This window comes from Chamaea fasciata, unplaced genomic scaffold (assembly GCF_029207755.1).
Source record: "Chamaea fasciata isolate MVZ Bird 193981 ecotype frontalis unplaced genomic scaffold, bChaFas1.0.hap1 SCAF_1, whole genome shotgun sequence".
NCBI lineage: Eukaryota > Metazoa > Chordata > Aves > Passeriformes > Sylviidae > Chamaea > Chamaea fasciata.
This window is the reverse complement of record NW_027094086.1, coordinates 151,167,160-151,185,489: the sequence shown is the minus strand read 5'-3', so window position 1 is coordinate 151,185,489 and position 18,330 is coordinate 151,167,160. Positions and strand designations below refer to the sequence as shown.

General features: G+C 47.4%; 1 protein-coding gene across 1 annotated transcript; it reads left to right on the top strand.

Annotated features, from left to right (window-relative positions):
* The first annotated feature begins 2,721 nt into the window (after window positions 1–2,721).
* ARF1 (ADP ribosylation factor 1) lies at window positions 2,722–16,404 on the top strand. The gene is made up of 5 exons (XM_066202094.1): window positions 2,722–2,837; window positions 12,108–12,287; window positions 12,900–13,010; window positions 13,687–13,811; window positions 14,785–16,404. Exons 2-5 carry the CDS (start codon window positions 12,140–12,142, stop codon window positions 14,944–14,946), a joined length of 546 nt encoding a protein of 181 aa, XP_066058191.1. The 5' UTR covers window positions 2,722–2,837; window positions 12,108–12,139; the 3' UTR covers window positions 14,947–16,404.
* Window positions 16,405–18,330: the final 1,926 nt, after the last annotated feature.

The window sequence follows — 18,330 nt, the reverse complement described above, 5'->3', positions numbered from 1 at the left end:
AAATCGCCTTGCACAAACAATTTTTTTTTTTTTTTTCCTGAAAGGGCAGCGAGAACAGGGCGTAGTTCAGATGCAGATTTGTCATCAGAGGCTCCCAGCGGGGAGGAAAACTCTCCAGCTCCAAAGGGGCCATCCAGGAAAAGCCAAAGGGTTTTCTGGGAGCACCCAAAAACTGATCTGAGCTGCCCTGAGGGATCCCTTCCTGTATTTTGCTTCTCCCACAGGGGTTTTTCTTAGGATGGAGAAAGCAAGGGGCGCTTCTTCTCCCTCAGCTGAAACAGAAACTGAGGCCTCTTTTTTCTCCTTTCCACGAATGCTGTGAGTCACGGGGCAAAGGGTTCCAGCTGCATCACAGCAGCCTCAGGAATGAATCAGGAATGGACCTCGAGCTCAGCATCCACTCGGGTCTCCACAGGATGATAATGATGGAATCAGACCTCACTGGTGACGTGTCACGGACCATAACAATGAAATCACCTCCTCTCACTTGCTCTGCACCCCCACCAGCTGGATTTTCACCCCGATGGGGTGGAGGGGTTGAGCTTCTTCTGCCCTGAGCGAGCTGAAACGAGGAGTTGATCTGGGTTAAAAATAAAGAAAGAAAAAAAAAAAAAAAAGAAAAAAAAAAGAAAAGAAAAAAGGGAGAGAAGGGTTATTTTTAACTCAGAGCAGCCCTGATCTGGTTCACCGCCCGGGCATGGAGACAGGGTTGTGAAACAAGGGCTGCTCAGCTCAGCTGAGGCCAGGAGAGGATTTGGGGATGGGGAGAATTTCCTTAACGAGGTTTTGCCGTTGATTTGGAAGCAACTTCCTCCTATCACGGACACACAGAGCCTCCCAGCTCCGCTCCTGCCCCAGGGCTCACCCAAAATATCCAGCAAGGACAGAGGCAGATACTCCCCAGAAGCCCTGAGCAAAGTCTCCTTTTTCTCCTCAAATCTCACTTGGTATTTTTGGTTCAGCTCAGTCTCTCTTAAACCGGCTGTGCCCCAAACAGGTCACAAAGGCAGGGCTGCACTGAAGAGACAGGGACATCTGTGATCCCAGTGGTAGCTGTCCATCGAGGTGGGCAACAATCTGTCCCCTGGAACAGTTTTCCTCTTCCTGAAACCCCCTGTTTCAGCCAGGCCAGCTTCCACAGTGCAGGAAAACGGGATTAATTTGATTTCTCAGCGTGTCTTTGCCATCACTTTCTCAGCCCATCAGTGCTGCTGAGTGACCGTCTGGGGAGATTTAATGCAATTTAGGCACTTTCTTAAGCAAAACAATAATGATACTAATTTATACCTGCTCTGCATGGGGGTGGTGCCTCCCTGGAAGAAGCACAGGGATGACCTTGCCTCTTACCCAGGCTCCCTCCTGGCACTTCTCAGCCCTGTTTGCTGCCATCTCTCTTGCGTGTGACCCAGTTTTTTTTTAGGAAAAGAAGCTTTTGGGCTCACGCCCATCTGCGTGTCTGCCTTCTCTGAGTAATGCCGGGTGATTTCAGCTCCATTTGACAGGGGATGGAGGTCTTCGAGGTATTCATTTCCTATGAGCATCAGGGGGGAAATGTGGAAACAAGCAGTTTTGGCGGCTTCCTGCTGTGTTTCAAAACTTCTCGTCCTTGTCCTTAACAAAGGAAGTATTTAGTGTTTAGCCTGGGACAGCATATGACCTCGATTTATCTCAAAGTTAACCCAAACCAGAAAGGAGATAAGCCCAAATTTATTACGCACAGTTGTTTCTACGCTGACCTCTTTGAGCTTTGGAACCATGTGAATTATTCTCTTTCCACGTGGAGATACCGCTGTGCTGACCTGTTCCCTCTATCTATCCCGTGTAACGTAAAATGAATTAATATAAGTTTAAATAATGACATTTAATTGCTTAGGTAAAAAATAAAAGTAAAAATAAAGGAATTTTTTCCTGTATGGGGAAACTGAGGCACAGAGAAGCTGGAGCAGCACCCAGGGTGTGAGAGCTCAGAATGGATCGATCGCTGGCTGCTTTGGGAATGGGGAATGGTGCAGGAAAAGGGGGAATGGTGCAGGAAAAGGGGAAGGATTGGTGCAGAGAAGATGAGGGAATGGTGAAGGGAAAGGGGAATGATGTAAAGGAAGGGGAATGCTGCAGGGAAAGAGAGAACGATGAAGAGAAGAGGGGAACAGCGCAGGGAAGAGCGAAGGATTGGTGCAGAGAAGGTGAAGGAACGCTGCAGGGAAAGGGGAATGGTACAGGGAAGAGGGAAGAATGGTGCAAGGAAAGGGAAGAAATGGTGTAGGGAAGGTGAAGGAACGCTCGAGAAGAAGGGGAATGATGCAGGGAAAGGGGGAGCGGTGCAGCGAAGGGGAGGGCGGGGTGTAGTGAAAGGGGAGCCCTGCAGGAAGGGCAGACACGGTCCCCACGAGCTCTATTCCCATTCCATCCCATTCCCGCAATCCCGGGGGATCCCGGCCCCGCGCACGTCGCGGTCCGAGTGGGCGTGACCAATCCGCAGGCCACGCCCCCGCGCCCGCTTCGCGCCTCGGCTCCCGCCGTGGCCGCGCCCACTCACACCAGACCACGCCCCCGTCCTCCCAGAGCTGTCACTCCCGATGTAGCCACGCCCACTGCGTCTATACGCCACGCCCCCGTTCATCCCGGCGCTGCGGCAGCCCGCGTTGGCCACGCCCCCTGCGCTCAGGCCACGCCCCCCTCTCCCTCCTCGCCTCCCCGTGGTGCCTCGCGCGGGGCGGGCACTGACGTGGCCGCATCGCGCCGCCATCTTGTGCTCCAGGGCGGATCGCGGCCGGGGCGAGCGGGCTCCGAGCGGGACCCTCCGAGCGCAGCCAGACCCACGGCTCCCGACGACGCCGGTGGGTTTGCCGACACCTTCCTCTCCCCTCCTTTCGAGCCTTTTTTCCCCGCCTGGCCCGCCGCGCCGCGCGCCCGCCCGCATCCCGCGGCCTTGGCGCTGAGGGGAGGCGGCGGCGGCGGGCGCTGAGGAAGCGGGGCCGGGCTGTTCTTTCCTCCTCTTTCCTTCTCGTTCCTTTTAATTCCTCCTCGCTCCATTTTGTCTCTACTCATTCCTTTTCCCCCGCAGAACCGGAGGCCTCCGAGAGCGGCGTTGCCCCGTCCTTCCCCCATTCCACGTCTGTGGGGCGGATTTTGGGGGGGGGGGGTGGGGGTCGGGCCTTTCGCTTCCCTGCCTGTGGGTGGGATGGGGTGGGAAGGGCTGGGAGAGGCAGGGCTGGGAAAGGGGAATCGCTCCAGCTCGCCAGCAGCTGCACAAGGCCCAGCTCCGCTCCCTCTAGCGATGGGATTAGACGGGATGGGCTCGTCCTCCCTTCCCCAAACTCGCTCATTCCGGCCTCTGCCCCGCCCGTGGCCAGCTCCGAGGAAGGAGAGGCATTTCCTCCTTCTCCTCTCCCCCCAAACCCCCTCCTCTGCTGGGGGAAACGAGGCCGGGATGAAGCTCGTGGGGCAGAGGTTGTTTCTCCCTAAGCCCTTGGCTGCTGAGTTGGTTTGTTTTTTTGTTTTTTTTTTTTTTTGCTGGGCTGAGGAGTTGAGCTTTATCCAGGAGAAAACAAGTCCTGTTTGCCGTCCATCGGCTGGGGTTTGGCGGTGCGGGAGGATCAGCTTTCCTCGGCGGAGCGGCTCCCGGTGGGAGGATATTATATTCTCTCTGAAAATACTCTGTCCTGTCTCTCGTGAGAGGTGAACGTGATACTTTGGGGGCTGATAAACCTCGGCGTGATGAAGTGATCGCCCCGGGCTCTGCCCCAGCAGAGCGGGACCAAAACTCTGCCGGGGCCATAAAACTGCCCCAAATGTTGCCGTGTTTGACATTGACCTTGTGGCTTCGCCGCTCGGCTCCTGCCAAAGCAAATTCCACAGGTTGATTAAAGAGTCGGGACCAGAGGTCTGGTGGTGAAATTGTAGCTTTGTCAATAAATAAAATTCCAGGTGTTTATTTAATACTTGGAGCTGTGTCTTGCGAGGCTCGCAGCACCTCTTTGCAGGGTATTCCATTAACCTTATTTTCCAGGCAGAGAAACCGAGGCAAAGTGGATTTTTTCCAAGGTCATTCAAGCAATATCTTTACTGCTATTTTTGCTGCTGATTTGGAGCGCTTCTGAGGGGGAAAAAAAAAAAAAAAAAAGGAAGTGTGGCTGAAGTGGGGGATTGCTATTTTGCTTTTAATCACGGTGTTTATAATGGAATGAAACAGGAGGGCAGCCTTGTGGATAAAAGGATTCTGTGAAAGGAAAGCTTTGGGGGTCGGTTTGATGCCACTGGTTTTCTCTGCTGCAAACGTGTCTGGAGAGCCCTGTTGGGCCGCTTTCCCTGCTGGAATAATTGCACTGGGTGAAAGGGTGAGGAAACTCACCTCGATTGAACCCTCCACGGCTTTGCCAAGTTTGTTGGTGTTTCCTGTGGTGGAGCATCAGGAATTAAAACGGGTTCTTCCCCTCAAGAGGAGCTTTGTGTTCGTGATGTAAGTCCTGTTCAGAGTCAAACCTCCTCGGTGTGAATGGTCTGAGGATCTCGGCTTGGTTTCTCTGAACAGTTTCCTGGGGTTGTGAAATAGCTGGAATGTGGAAGGGCCTGGCAGGAGCTGTGCACCGAGTTCCCTGTGAGTGTTAGTCATGCTGACCGAGTGGGGGGAGGACCAGGCACAGCTTTTCAAGGCAAACCGAGCCTGTGTGGGAGTAGGGGCTGGATTCTGCTCCTGGGAATTCACCAGTGTGCTGTGCTCCAGCTGCTTCGAGCACAGGAGCATTTATACAAATAATTATCAGCTAAGCCATTGATGACATTGATTGGTGGAAGGGAGGAAAAGCTCAAGACCCAGGGTTCCAGCTGAAATGGCAGCGGTGAGGTTTAAAGAACCACCTCTACACATCCCAGTGGCTTTTATTTCTAAAACAACCTCTTCTTTTTAAAGACGGGCTTTCAAGCAAGAATCCTTGTGGGTTTCAACAGCCTTCCCAAGCATCCAGCTTGCTTTTACAGTGGATGAATTTGGGGAACGTGAGGTAACTTTATCTGAAAAGGAATACTTCTGATTCTTTTTATAGAAATCTCTTGGAAGTTCTGCTCCTGGAATGCTACAAGAGCTTGTGTTAGAGCTGGCACCGTCCTCAGCCATTCCCTTTCTTTAACTGATGAGTAAAGAAGTTCAGAATCAGCTTCCTACTACAGCAGCTGTTTTTTCTGTATAATTCAGCATTTTTTTCCCTTTCTGCTTGCGAGTATCCGATTTTATTCCTTATTTTTAACGCAGGCAAACGTCTGAGGGGCTGTGGTGGAGCTTCTGCTGATGTTTCAGTTCTGATAAAACTCTCGTGTCTAACAGGAGCTCTTGTTCCTCACAAGTCAGAGGCTCTGCCTTGACATTTCCTCCAAACCAAAAGCCAATTTCATTGCTGGATGGAGCTCTCCTGTGAGTTCTTGCCATTTCTACTAGGAGTGTAAATGTTGACTTAGTGCCCAGTTCCTGGGAATGAATAACAGGATATTTGGCTTAAAATTGAAGATTTTAAACTCAGGAACAACTCAGCCTCAAAACCAAAAAAAAAAATACCCACCCCAACTGTGCACCTCTTATCTGAAAAGAAATTCATTGTACCCACCAGTTCTCCCAGCAGTGTGTACCCAGTGCTGAACTGGGGAGCAGCAAGTCACAGGCCATTCTTGGGGTTCACAGCTGCATTATTGGCACCACGATATTTCCTGAGCAGGGAGGGCATGGATGCAGCCCCCTCTGTGCTTTAAATGAGATATTTTTCAGACCAGGTACCTGTTTCTCCTCTTGGTTGGTTTGTGTGCTCTCCAGTTATAGTAGTGTATAAATCTTTAAAGTAGTTGGAGGTTTTGTTGTGAAACAGCCGCAGTTTGCTTTCCCTGCTTGAAGAAGGTGAGAATAAGGGAATAATTCTGGTTTGGGATTTGAGTATCAACCCCCTGTCTTTGATACTGACTCTTTATTCTGGCTGTTATTTTAGGAGTGAGATGTTCTCATGTCTGAGAGACAGGCATGACCCCAAAGGAAATTTTCACTCTTTTGTCCTTGTTTTGATCTTGTAAGTGAAACTCTTTTCTGTCTTCTGCCATTCCAAGCCCAGCACTCTCAAGGGAACGTTCCAGCATGTGGGAAATGTCCTGTCTGGGTTAGGTGTGCAGACAGCAGGGTCTTCAACCTCCTTGGGTGAAACAAAAGTGCTGGACAAGGAGATTTCTGTCACCTGGTGTCTCACCTGTGCTTGGCTTGTCCTCCATCCGCCTGGGACATGCTCTGTGCTTTTGGACCCTTTTTAGCTAAACCCTGCAAGCCTTTGGTGCCCCAATCCAACAGTTCCAATTTTTAGATGGCAGCACAGTTATGACTCTTGAACTTTTATTTCAATGCTCCCACCTTTTCCCTCAAATAACCAGGTTTCGATCCTTCAGGACACCTTTTCCCCCTCAGGCTTGGCAGAAGCACTCCCAGCATGAACTGGGGGGAAGTGGTTGCAGTGGTCAGTGTTGATCTCCACCCTCCTGGTTCTGATGGTTAAAATTATAAAGGAGTTAGGACTTAGTGAAGAGCTGTGGGAAGATGTTGTTGCCATGGCCTTTTTTACAGTGCTGTGTGTGCAGGGTAATGAATCACCTGGTGAACAAAGGGCCTGGCCTGCCTTGTTGGCTGCTCTTCCATTTTACACGTAATCCATGCCTGCTGATACTGATATGCTCTAAAGGAACTCAAATCAAAATTACCTGAGCTAAATTTCCCTGTTAAAGCCCCCAAGTTAAAGGGTTTGAATTGATAAATTGTCACCTCTCAGGTTAGCAGATGTGGAAGGCCTGTAAACAGTTTCTAAAAATAGGTGAATGTAACTGCACTGGGACAGTGTATTGGGCCACCCTGGCTATATATAAAGAGGTGTTTCCAAAATTTGCTGTAACAGAACACTTTAATCTGTAAAGGAATTATTTCAAGTTCAAGAGAACACATCAGTGCTGTTCCCTGCTGAGTGGGGGTGTGAAACACTGGGGCTGTAGATTAATCCTGAATTTTAGCAGTGTTCTATTCTTGTTGGATCTCTTCTCACATTTGCCTTTAAATCACACTTTATATTGTTAAGAGCAAGCTGTCGGGTTAGACTTGCACTTTAAATTATTTGCCAGTTGTTCTTGCATGTTACACCAGGAACAGCTGCTGGAGTTGCATGGGTTTTTTAAAAAATACTTTCTCACCTCTTATTTGCACATTAGTTTGGTGATCTCTCGTGTGAATATTTCGCTTTTCTTGATAATTTAATTTAAAACATTCTGGAATGCTGTAAATGAGAAAGAATGGTCCAGGCCAACCAGTGATAACTGGCTGAATTTCAAATCAATATTTCTGGTAAATATCAAACTGATCTATTTTTGTTCCCCTGGCACTGACAGAACCAGTATGTTAATATGAATTAATATGAATTATTATGAATTACGGATTTGAATTATGGATTTGGGGGTTTTCTAATTGCTTTAGACGCGGAGTTAAAGCTTAGGCCAGTATCAAGTAGATTTTCCTTTAAATGGAGGTGGAATTTCGGTAGTGACTCCACTGCCTTTGTAAGGAGGCCACTTTTACTTGCCAAGATGCCCAAGCAAATGGAACAAGGTGCAAGAAGCAGCTTTTTGGTAAAGCTGCAGCTCTTGGGGGTTTTACCTGTGCTTTAATATTTTGTGTGACTGTGGCTGTGTAGCTCCATGTGTCACTGGTAGTGGTGCCATGTTTCTCTCCTTGAAACGGGGCTTTTAAACCAGGATAGGAACATCCCAGGGAGACAACAAATGCCCTCTGTACCTCTATCCCAGCCTGCAGTGCAGGGGAGGGGCAGAGGCTTCAACTTTCCTTCACTGATCTTATCACAGAACCATAAAATCCTAGAATGGTTTGGGTTGGAAGGAACCTTAAAGCTCTTCTGGTTCCAACCCCCTGCCATATTCGTGGCTGCTGGGATTTGCAGATTGCCAAAATGAGGGGCCCAGCCAGCTTGATTTTAACACTTGCAAGGTTTGGAGCCTTATTTTGAGCTTTATGTGATTAATGCTGCTCCACGGAAGTGAAATAAATGTATTTCTACAGTGCAGTATGGTTTGATTAAATAGTGCACATGGCATCCTCTGCCTTGGCCTCTCATTTTGTCTCTGGTCTGTTTAAAGAAATGGTGGGAACCTAAAGGAAACACAATTCCTGTCTCAGGGAAGTTTAATCGCTGCGTGGTCTAAAAGAACTTTTCCAGAGGTGTAAAACTGAGGTTCTGTGGGGATTTCAGGGGATATTTGATGGCCTGTACACCCTTCTGGTCATACATCCCTGGGGTTCTTAACCAAACTCACCCAAGGAGTTGGGAGGTCAAGCAGCAGATTGGACTTGTCATGAATGAAATGACGTTCAAATGCATTAATGCACGTTTGGATATGAAATGCTGCACGACGATTAAATGTTTAATGCTCTTTGGCCTCGAGATATTCCTCAGAGCTCTTTTATTCTAACCACCTACAATTAATAAAAGGAGATTCTGCTTCTTCCTCATGGGCCGTATCGCTTTAACAACCGCCGGGCCGCTGCTGTTGCAGACGCTCATTCATTTTTAACTCCTCACTCGGAGCCTCTCTGCAAAGGGCTGCCTATTCTCCTCATGGCTTATCTGAATGTATCACTTACTAGAAAACAGGCGGCTGAAAATGCTTTTGTTTCACGAAACGAAACTGCAACTTCCCCATTGAGCGTCAGCGCTGCTGTTTACCAGTGGCACGTTGCGTCTCAGCCGAACCTGCCTGACGGGTTCTTAGCGCTGCTCAGTGTGTTAAAAGTGCTCTAGGGTTTCCATGGGCAGGGACGGACAGACAGACAGCGCTGGGCTGATCTGGGTCTGCTCAGGGGTGCTGAGTTGCCTTTTCCAGAAGCTGCAGTTGTGCTGATGGAAAATCCACGCGCGGTGCCCTGTGAAAAGAGTCTGTGCTGTTTATTCAAATCGTTCCCTTTCATACTCAAATCTTCCCACTTAGCCTGATGGATCCCTCTTTTGAAGATGTGCTGCAGCACTACAAGCAGCTCACAAGCCGCAGTCTTTTATGTTTTCGGGGAATTTTATCCACCTCGTGCTCCTAAAACGATCAGTGTAGCAATTACAACATTTGGGTGGAGGGGAGGAGGAAGTTAAACTTTAGTAAGGAATACAGATCAGATATTGGTGAGTCAGGATACACATTGCAAGGGGTGAAAAGTAACAGGGTTTTTTGCTTAACTTAATATAGGAGGAGATTGCAGACTTTTCAAAGTGTGCACGTTCTCGTGGTGCAAGTAATGGGCTGGGCTGGGAATTGAAGCTCAGTGCTGGAGTGCAGAGGGGGCAGTCCCGTGATCCCTCAGCTGAGCTGGATTAACACAGGCAGCCAAGGCTGGGGAGCAGCTCGGGCCCATCCAGGCAGTTCCTGTGGCAATGCAGGGTGACTTCCTTCCCTGTAGGAAGAGATGAGTGTGAGGAACTTGTGGTCAGGGGAAGGCAGGGACCCTTCCCCAGCCCCATCCAGCAAAACCCTGATGGGAACCAAAACAGTTTGTGTTTGATGAATTCCTCCTGGTTTGTTTGTTTGTTTGTTTGGGGGGTTTTGTTTGTTGTTTTTTTCTTTTGGACAGCGAGGATTCAGCTACTTTTTAGTCAACTTGTAAACACACTTTTCTTGCAGGAGTGGGCTGTAAACTCTACTGTGCTGCCTGTAAAAATAAATGTGACTTTTCATAATGCCACCTACCGTGAAGTACCAAATAAAGTTACAGAATCGCTTTGGAAGAGAACAAGAGGGAAATGGAATCCAAGTGCTTAAATGGATCTTAACCTCTTATTCTTCACAAAAAGTAAAAATAGGGAGCATGGGTTGCTATAAAAGCAGCTTCAGTGGTGAAGGGCAGGCTTGACCTGGAAATAGCTGCCAGGAAAACAAGGATCTAACGGGATTCACTGCTGTTAGTGCCAACTGCAAGCAACTCGTTCAGCAGCCTGCAACTCCTCTGGTGTGTGGAAAGATGTTGTGGATATAAATTACAGGATTTTGCTCTTTTACCTAATGGCTGTGATCAGTCCAGGCACTTGATAACCTATGATGCTTTTAAACGTGTGCAAACCGAAGAAAGGCATTCTTTGTGCAGGCTTCTAAGGTTCTCCGGCTGCAAAAGTTCTTGCAGTCCCATTCTGTGAGCTCTGGTAAAAGGTCACAGTTCAGGCCTGGCTGCTGCTTTCCAGATGAGGCAGGAGATAGAGGTGGCATGAGCAGCCAGACAAAGGGAAGCTTTACAGCCTCGCTGCCCTCCAGCCCCGGGGAGAGCTGGGCTGTGGGCTGGGATGGGAGATTTCCTGCTGTGGAGAAACGGGGACTGCAGCAAAACTGTTTTCTCTGCTTCCTAATTAACCTTCCTGTTTATACAGCCTTCATCTAGTCCAGTGGAGGGGGGGGGGAGAATATCCATGGTCATGCTGCAGAAACACAAAAGGAAATGGTGGAATAACAGAATTTTTAAACCTTCCCTTTGGTTTGAATCCCCAAGCTGCCCAGTCTGGTTTGTAGAGGAGTTCAGTTTTAAAGCTTCAGGGATATAAAATAAATGAAATTTTGACTCAAGTTGCTTCAGCAAGTTGGTGGAGCTCTGAAGTGGACTCTGAACTTCCCTGTGAGCTGTGTGTCCTTAACACGTGACTTGGTTAATGTTACAGAGTTTAACTTTTGGGTTAAAAATGGTATCCAGCCAAGCTTTCTGGAGAGGACAGAACTGCTCAGCCCTTTCCCAGTGCAGAGAATGGGGAAGTCAGGCTTCAGACATGACCAGGACATCACTAAACAAAATGGGAAAAGGCTCTTGTGTTGTGGTGTGCTTTTCAACCCAAATCTTGCTTTATTTTTCTTAAAGACTGTAAAGTCTTTCTAGGGAGAGTTTTTCTTTGAGTACAACTTCATAGTGAAATACAGAACATTTCCAGAGATGATTCAAACTTCACTTTATGCTTTAAATTTGATTTGGTTTACAGGAAACTCATGCTTTGAATCTATTGGCTGTTTGTGCATCTCGTCAGAAACTTGAATTTTCAGTTGGGTTCTCTCTCTCTTCTCAAACTGACATCTGAGAGCTTCTAGAGGCAGCAGCAGGGAGGGTGTGAATTGTCCCTATCAGCCTGTAAGGTGTCTGTGAAGCTTCCAAGCTGCTTTCTCATGCCTTGTATGAGCACAGCCATAGTTCTCAGGGGGATTTCAATTCTGCTGTAAACTGTGCAGGAGTAAGTTTGGAAAGTGGGGGGGATTTGTGATGGGATGGGTCAGGTCCCAAGGGCACAGGGATGTGTCTGAGGCTGGAGTGCGAAAGCAGCTTCTGCACTTCCTAAACAGGAAGCTCCTGCTGACATGAAGTTAATCACTTTAATGACCCAGGCGGGAGCCTTGGCTGTGAAGGAAGTGCTCATCTCTGAACCTGCTCATTTAACGTGGCTGTTAATTCTCCATAGTTAACTTTGATTAAATGTGGGTTTGTTTCCTACAGAAGGTCTCCCTCCGCTGTTAATGAAAGTAACTGCTCTGTGTTTATGTGCTGTTCACAGCCCATTTCCTCGGGGATGGAGGGGAAGGAAGCTGTTCTGAGGAGGAGAAAATCCCAGCTGCATTCAGATTTTCCTTCCCAAAAGAAGCACCAGCTATTGCTGTGCTAAGCAAAAACTTGTTATCTGCAGGTCAACTGGGAAAAGTTAGTTTAATGGTGAAACTTTTCTGCAGATAAATTATCCCGTAACAGTGGGCAGCAAAGTGGCTGAAGTGGTCAGCTGCATGAATTTTACAGGCAAAAGTTTGAGAACAGCAATTTATGCTAAGATCTCTGAAAGAGTATTTGAAGCATGTCAAGCACTTCAAGCTATTAAAGTTATTTCATGAGCACCGAGTTTTAGCACATCTGTTCATCTTTGTGTTGCTTCAGTGAGGGGAAAATGTTCAGTGCTGGCTGGGATGTCTATAAGTGATTCACATTATCTCTTACTTTGGGGTTTTTTTGTGGTGTTTATGTCGTGGTCAGAACACAGCTGTCAGTAACTCATGAGTGATACTCTGATCTTTTTTTCCTCCAGACTTTCCTGGCCAGTGAGAACATATCTCAACCATGGGAAATATTTTTGCTAACCTCTTCAAAGGCCTTTTTGGCAAAAAAGAAATGCGTATTCTAATGGTCGGCCTGGATGCTGCAGGGAAGACAACTATTTTGTACAAACTTAAACTTGGTGAAATAGTAACTACTATTCCTACTATAGGTAAGAGTTTTCTGTTTCTCTGACTGATGGCTTTGAGATTTGGGTCTCAGCTGATTTAAGTGACTTGTCTGTCAGAACAAACACTTGCTAAAGCCCGTGGTGTGAAGGTGGCACAGCCAAATGTTCTGCCATGGGAGGGGATTGTGACTTTTCTCACTCCACTCTCTCTCATCAGTTGCTTGTGGAATGAGCTTTGTGGGCCACAGAAGGGCAGTTTGTCTCCCAGGCTGTTGTGGCATCCTGTCAGTCAGATTGAGTAGCAGAGGGTTCACCTTTTTTTTTTTTTTCCTTTTTTGTTTTAATTGGAAGGTATTGAGATTTGCAGTTCTTTAAACCCAGGGGAGGTTGGGGTTTTTTTGTGGGGTTTTTTTAGGCAACATAGTTTGCTTTTGTAGCTTTTCAGGTAGCAATTAGATTTTTTCATTCGGTGGTGGTGGGAGCAGGACAACCCCTGTTTGTCTCCTTCAAGACCTTCAGCACAGGACTCTGCTGGTTTAAAGCAATTCCAATTTTAACTGAACTTCTTTTAACGATGCCAATCTGAGCGTGACTTTCTAAACACAACAGGCCAGTTATATTTAAGTGAGATTTGTGCCACAATCTCTTTTTTAGGTTTCAATGTGGAAACAGTAGAATACAAGAACATCAGCTTCACAGTGTGGGACGTGGGCGGTCAGGACAAGATCCGACCACTCTGGCGCCACTACTTCCAGAACACACAGGGTGAGTGTTCTCCACATTCCTGATTCCCAGCTCTCCACAATCTAAGAGAGGTTTCCGACTCTCTTCACTGAGTTAATTTTGCAAGTTTCTGTGTCTCCAGAACACGCAAGGTGAGTGTGTTCTCCACGCTCCTGATTCCCAGCTCCCCAGAATCCAAGAGAGTTTTTTGACTCTCTTCACTGAGTTAATTTTGCAAGTTTCTTGGAGAGGAGTGGAAATACTTATTTATTATAGAAGGGTGTGTTTGTGTGCTGCTCTGGCTCTTCTCTTAAGCCACTGCAGGTTCAAAGAGGGATGGGAAGAATTCCAGAAACCAGTCTTCCTTGTCCTTCTGACTCAGAGCGAGTTCAGGAGTTTGTTTTTCTTCTGTCTGCATCACAGCTCTGCTCTCACTTCAAAGCAGAGTCTTCTCTGAAAGCTCTGCAGCCCCATGAACTGAGAGTTTGTCACTTGTGTCACTGCTGGGCCTTTTTCATGTGCCTGTCTTTGAGTCCTGTCACAGCATCTCAGGAGCTGCTGCTCCCTGGAAAATGCCAAGTGGTTCTGAAGAAAAAATAACCAAGTTGCAAAAACAAATGTGAACCAAAACCAGTTTTCACCAACTTCCAGCAAGAACAGACTTTCTCTCAGATGTGAGACTTCAAGTTTATGTTTATTCTTGTTTGTTTATTTTTAGGTCTGATTTTTGTGGTTGACAGCAATGACAGAGAACGTGTGAACGAGGCCAGAGAAGAGCTTATGAGAATGTTGGCAGAAGATGAGCTCAGAGATGCTGTTTTATTAGTGTTTGCTAACAAACAGGTATGCCCAAGAAAGGTGTCTGTCTGTCAGAACCCTTGAAAACTTCCAACATCCTTTTTGAGTGCCAGATCTTGACCTTGATTTTCATATTTTCAGTGTAATGATAAACTCAGAGTAAATGGCCGTTAAGGTGTGTTGAAGGGAGAAAATGATGGATTAAATTCTCACCTGGAAGGAGCATCATTCTAAACAGTCTTGGCTAAGAGATTTTCAGTTTTAGTAAAAACCGGTTTGATTTTTAAGGTTGCCATGGCTCCATTACAGCACCTGCCCAAACTTCCTCCAAATAGGAATGCTGGAATGCCAGAACCTCCCTGAATTCCTCATTTAGGGTGTTGGAGGGCACTGCTGGTGCTGGTGGAAGCACTGGAGTTTCAATGTGCTTGTGTTGACCTGCGAGCAGGGCTCCCCCAGCCTCAGAGTGAGCTGAGACTTCTGCCTTTTATTGCTCGTTTGTAAAGGTCTTGGCAGCTTAACCCCAAATGTCAAGGGCCTAAAATGTGACCAGGAAATGTAAAGAGGGAATAGCATCCTGCTCCACTGATTGCACAGCCTCTGCTGGGAAGGGTGAGGATTCCATGTGTCCAGGAGTAGGAGAGGTGGGCTCTAAAGGAACTGGGCTGAGCAGAATAGTGCTGGGTGATCAAAGTTGATCTTAAATCATAGCTGCAGTCACAGAAAGGATACTCTGGAGTGGAAACAGACTTGGAATTGTGAGCAGTATCAGCACTGGGGGAATGACTGGATCCAGGCATCAGCTGCCTGGCTTCCCTATGAAATATTCCATAATGTTGATTTAGATTGGGCTGTTAAACCTCTGAGGCTTTGGTCAGTGTTGGGGAAATAGCTTGAATATCAAAGTAATCCACTAGGGTTTTCTGAAAGAGTTGTTCTGAGAGCTCTCAACTTTGTTGTAATGCTATTAAAGCTGGTGGTGGAAAGAGTGGGGAATGACTGTTGTTGCTTCCCTCAGGACCTGCCCAACGCCATGAATGCAGCAGAAATCACAGACAAACTTGGACTGCATTCTCTTCGTCACAGGAACTGGTACATCCAGGCAACCTGTGCCACTAGCGGAGACGGTCTCTATGAAGGACTGGACTGGTTGTCCAATCAGCTCCGAAACCAGAAATGAAACCATAAACCTTCCTGTTCCCTCTTTTTCCACCCCTCTCCCTCTTATTTCCTCCTATTCGCCCTTCGCTTTACTCTAATGTGGCAAACTGTGCTACTTTGTGGTATTGAGTGCCGGAAGCTGTTTTCATTTCTTTTTTGTCACAGTATATATTGCATCATGCTGTAAATGTGGCAAATACAAGCCTGAAAACAGTTAGGTTTCTTATTTAATGTAAATAGTTTTTGTTTCCAATGAGGCAGTTTCTGGTACTCCTATGCAATATTACTCAGCTTTTTTATTGTAAAGAATCAAGTCACTGTTTAGTACCTGGAATGGAATTAAGTGGGTTAATAACGTAAGGGTTGCCAGTGGTCCTTGTGCAGTAGAGCTGGATTCGATCTTGGTTGGGTTGTGAGATCTGTGAGATCCATTTTGGTGGTTGGTTTTTAACCTGAATTCTGTATTTTTTTAAATAGACAAGGAAAAGTAAAAACACTTAAAACACACAAACGTTTGACATCGCTTCTGCTGCTCCAGCTCAAACGTGTGGTGACTCTTGATTCTTTTGAAAGGGTGAAGCAATGACTGACACCCAATTAGCTTCATCTGCCTAACGAACAGATCATAAGTAGTAGATCTCTGGCTCTTTCTGTAGCTCGTAGTCTGTGCTCATCTCCCTTCACAACCGTTCAAAGATTGGCCGGGCCTGGTTTAGATGAGCTTTGCAGACTCATGCTAAACATCTGACTTTTGGTTCAGGTGAGATTTCTTGTTTCCATTGAACTTGAATCATTTCCAGGTGTCGACATTTTTAGCCGGTCGTATTTGTCAAAAAGTGTTTTGTACTTTTCTTGTGTGTAAACCACTCCAGAAGGCAAAACCTTTCCACAGGAAGCACAGCCTGTCCTAGTCCTAAGCTCTATAGGCAGAAAGTACTGTACTTAACGTAAGAATTGCCATGAAAAACACCAAACATCTATGTATAGTGTCTAGGGAAAAAAAAAAAAAAAACAAAAAACAAAAAGCATGAGAGTTTGGAGAGTCATTCCACTCTACAAGTATTCAATCCCATTCTGGAACAATCCCATATCTGTATATGTGTGAAAACCCTTGGCATCCCTCATACTGCAAGGTTCAGATTTGCCATCAGAAAAATAAAAAAAAGACCTCTTTACTTTTCTTTTGTATTTTGATAAACACTGAAGAAGCTGGAGCTGTTAAACTTTAACTCGAGGAACTATCAGAACTGGTTTATTTAGTGTTGTGGAAACCTTTATTGCTTTCAATACACAACTAGTAATCAACTGTTTTGTATACTTGTTTTCAGTTTTCATTTCGACAAACAAGCACTGTAATTAAAGCTATTAGAATAAAATCTCTTAACTATTTCATGTTTTTTATGCCTTGCTGTTCATTCGATCATCTTGGCAGAATCATAATTAAATACTTGTTGAATAAAAAGTTTCATGAAACTTGCACTGGTATCGTGTTGGTTCGTATCATCTTTGTGCAGGAGATCCAAATCCAAGGCAGCATTTTGCCACGTTGTGATTTGCACGAAAATTTGAGGGTATCTCCTGTATTTTCCAAGAAATGTTATCACTCCTGGTTGGAACCCTGCAGGTGAAAGGGTGGGTGATGCTTGTTGGGTTCTACTGGATTCATGTTGTTACTTCTGGGGCAACAACAGGGCTTCATCCTCTTGAGTAGCCCCATCACTTCCCCCCCCAACAGGTTATTCCTCCTGCTGGTCCCAGTTAATTATGGGATCTGTGAATTAGCATTTTGTGGGGAAAAAAGTAGGAATTCCACCTTCCTAAGTGTTTTGTTTCGCATTTTTCCTTTCTGCAGTCCCCTCTGGATCTGGGACAGAGCTCCTCTTTTGGATGATCCTCCTGCCTTCCTTGTCAGCTGCAGCTTCTCCTCCCCCGTGCTCATGCTCCTGGCTGGAGCTGCAGCAGATTCCCCCTTACACAGGCTGGAAAGCTGTAGGATGAAAGGTCTGACCTGCAGGTTAGAGAGCAAATTCCCTGCGGGGAAACCTGGGACTCAGGGTGGGTAACAGGGACTGTGGCTGGGGCTGTAGCAAAGGGTAAATAGCACTGGGCAAACTGGGATCACAAACCTCCTGCTGGTCAGAAATCCACCTTGGAACTTCAAGCTCTGAATCAGGATATTTGCATCCCGAATAGGGCAGGACAGCTCTTTATTCCTGTTCTGGGAGGGAATTGTAGGGCCAGCTGGGTTAGGGTGCTGCTCCTCTGCATACAGAATTTGCTGTGGAGAACAGGGAATGTGGTGATGTTACCAGAGCTGTGGGGGCTGTGCTCTGCCCTCTGCTCTGGGCAGCACAGGCTTTGCTCTGTTCCAGGCTCTCAGCCTGCAGTTTTGGCCACCCAGCAGCGGGGCAGGAGGTGACTCAAGCTCAGTCCCCCGGGAACTTTGCAGCAGCTGGACAGGGAGGTTTGGGGGTGAGGAGCCTTGGGACAGGGATTGGGCTCCTTTACCCCTCTCAGTTTTGGCTTCCCATGTTTCTCAAACTGATTTCCTCAGATCTTGGTTTTGAGAGTGAAACAGGAAGGGGGCGGAGAGCAGGAGAAAGCCCTGGAGAGCTGAGCTGAGCTGGGCCAGCAGTGCCCCAGCCCCCCTGGCACAGTGCTGGGCAGATCAACACCCTCCCTTTGCTGAGGAGCTGTGGGTGCAGATTATCCTGGCAGCGCCCAGCCTTGCCACAGCACCCATCCCAAATCCTTGGAGCTGAAGAGGGGAAGTGGGAGCCCATGGAGGGAGCAGGACACTGGGATTTGTGGGTTTTTTTTCCTCTGCTTGCTGTGCTGTTTGCACTCTCCCATGGCCCCTTTTTCAGCCTGTTGCCCAGTTCCCTTTAGGCACAGTCCTGCTCTGGGATGTTCCCAGCAGGCTCCAGCCACAGTTTGGATCCCAAAATCCCGCGGAGCTGACCTTGAGCTCAGCCTGGGTGCTGGCCAGGGAGTACAGGGCTCAGGGCCCCCAGCTGGGGATCCCTTGCTGGATCTGGAGCTGCAGCTGCTCAGAGCACGAGGAGCAGCCCTGGTGCCAAGAGGCGGCCAGCCCCAAAATCCGTGCTGGGGTGGGGATCACCGAAGGCTCCACAGCATCTCCCACTGCCGGGGCCGAGCACCTCGGGACAGAAGGGCTTTGTCAGCTCCTGAGCACGGCCCCACTGGGCTTTTGTCCACCAGGGACGCACAAACCCTCCCTGTCTTCAGTTGCATCATTAATTACACAAATGAGGCCCTTGTGCTTGGCACGGCCGGCGACGCTCCAGAGCCGCTCGGGACACCCCCTTTCCATTCGGATCAATATTTCTGTTTATTGCTGTAAAATCACCCTCTTTCAGCATGCCAAGAACATCAATAATCA

Excerpts from the sequence above, each read along its gene's own strand:
- ARF1 (XM_066202094.1), top strand. The coding sequence starts at position 12,140 with ATGGGAAATATTTTTGCTAACCTCTTCAAAGGCCTTTTTGGCAAAAAA. Across the intron at positions 12,288-12,899 it reads AACTACTATTCCTACTATAG|GTTTCAATGTGGAAACAGTA; the intron begins GTAAGAGTTTTC and ends TCTCTTTTTTAG. Across the intron at positions 13,011-13,686 it reads CTACTTCCAGAACACACAGG|GTCTGATTTTTGTGGTTGAC; the intron begins GTGAGTGTTCTC and ends GTTTATTTTTAG.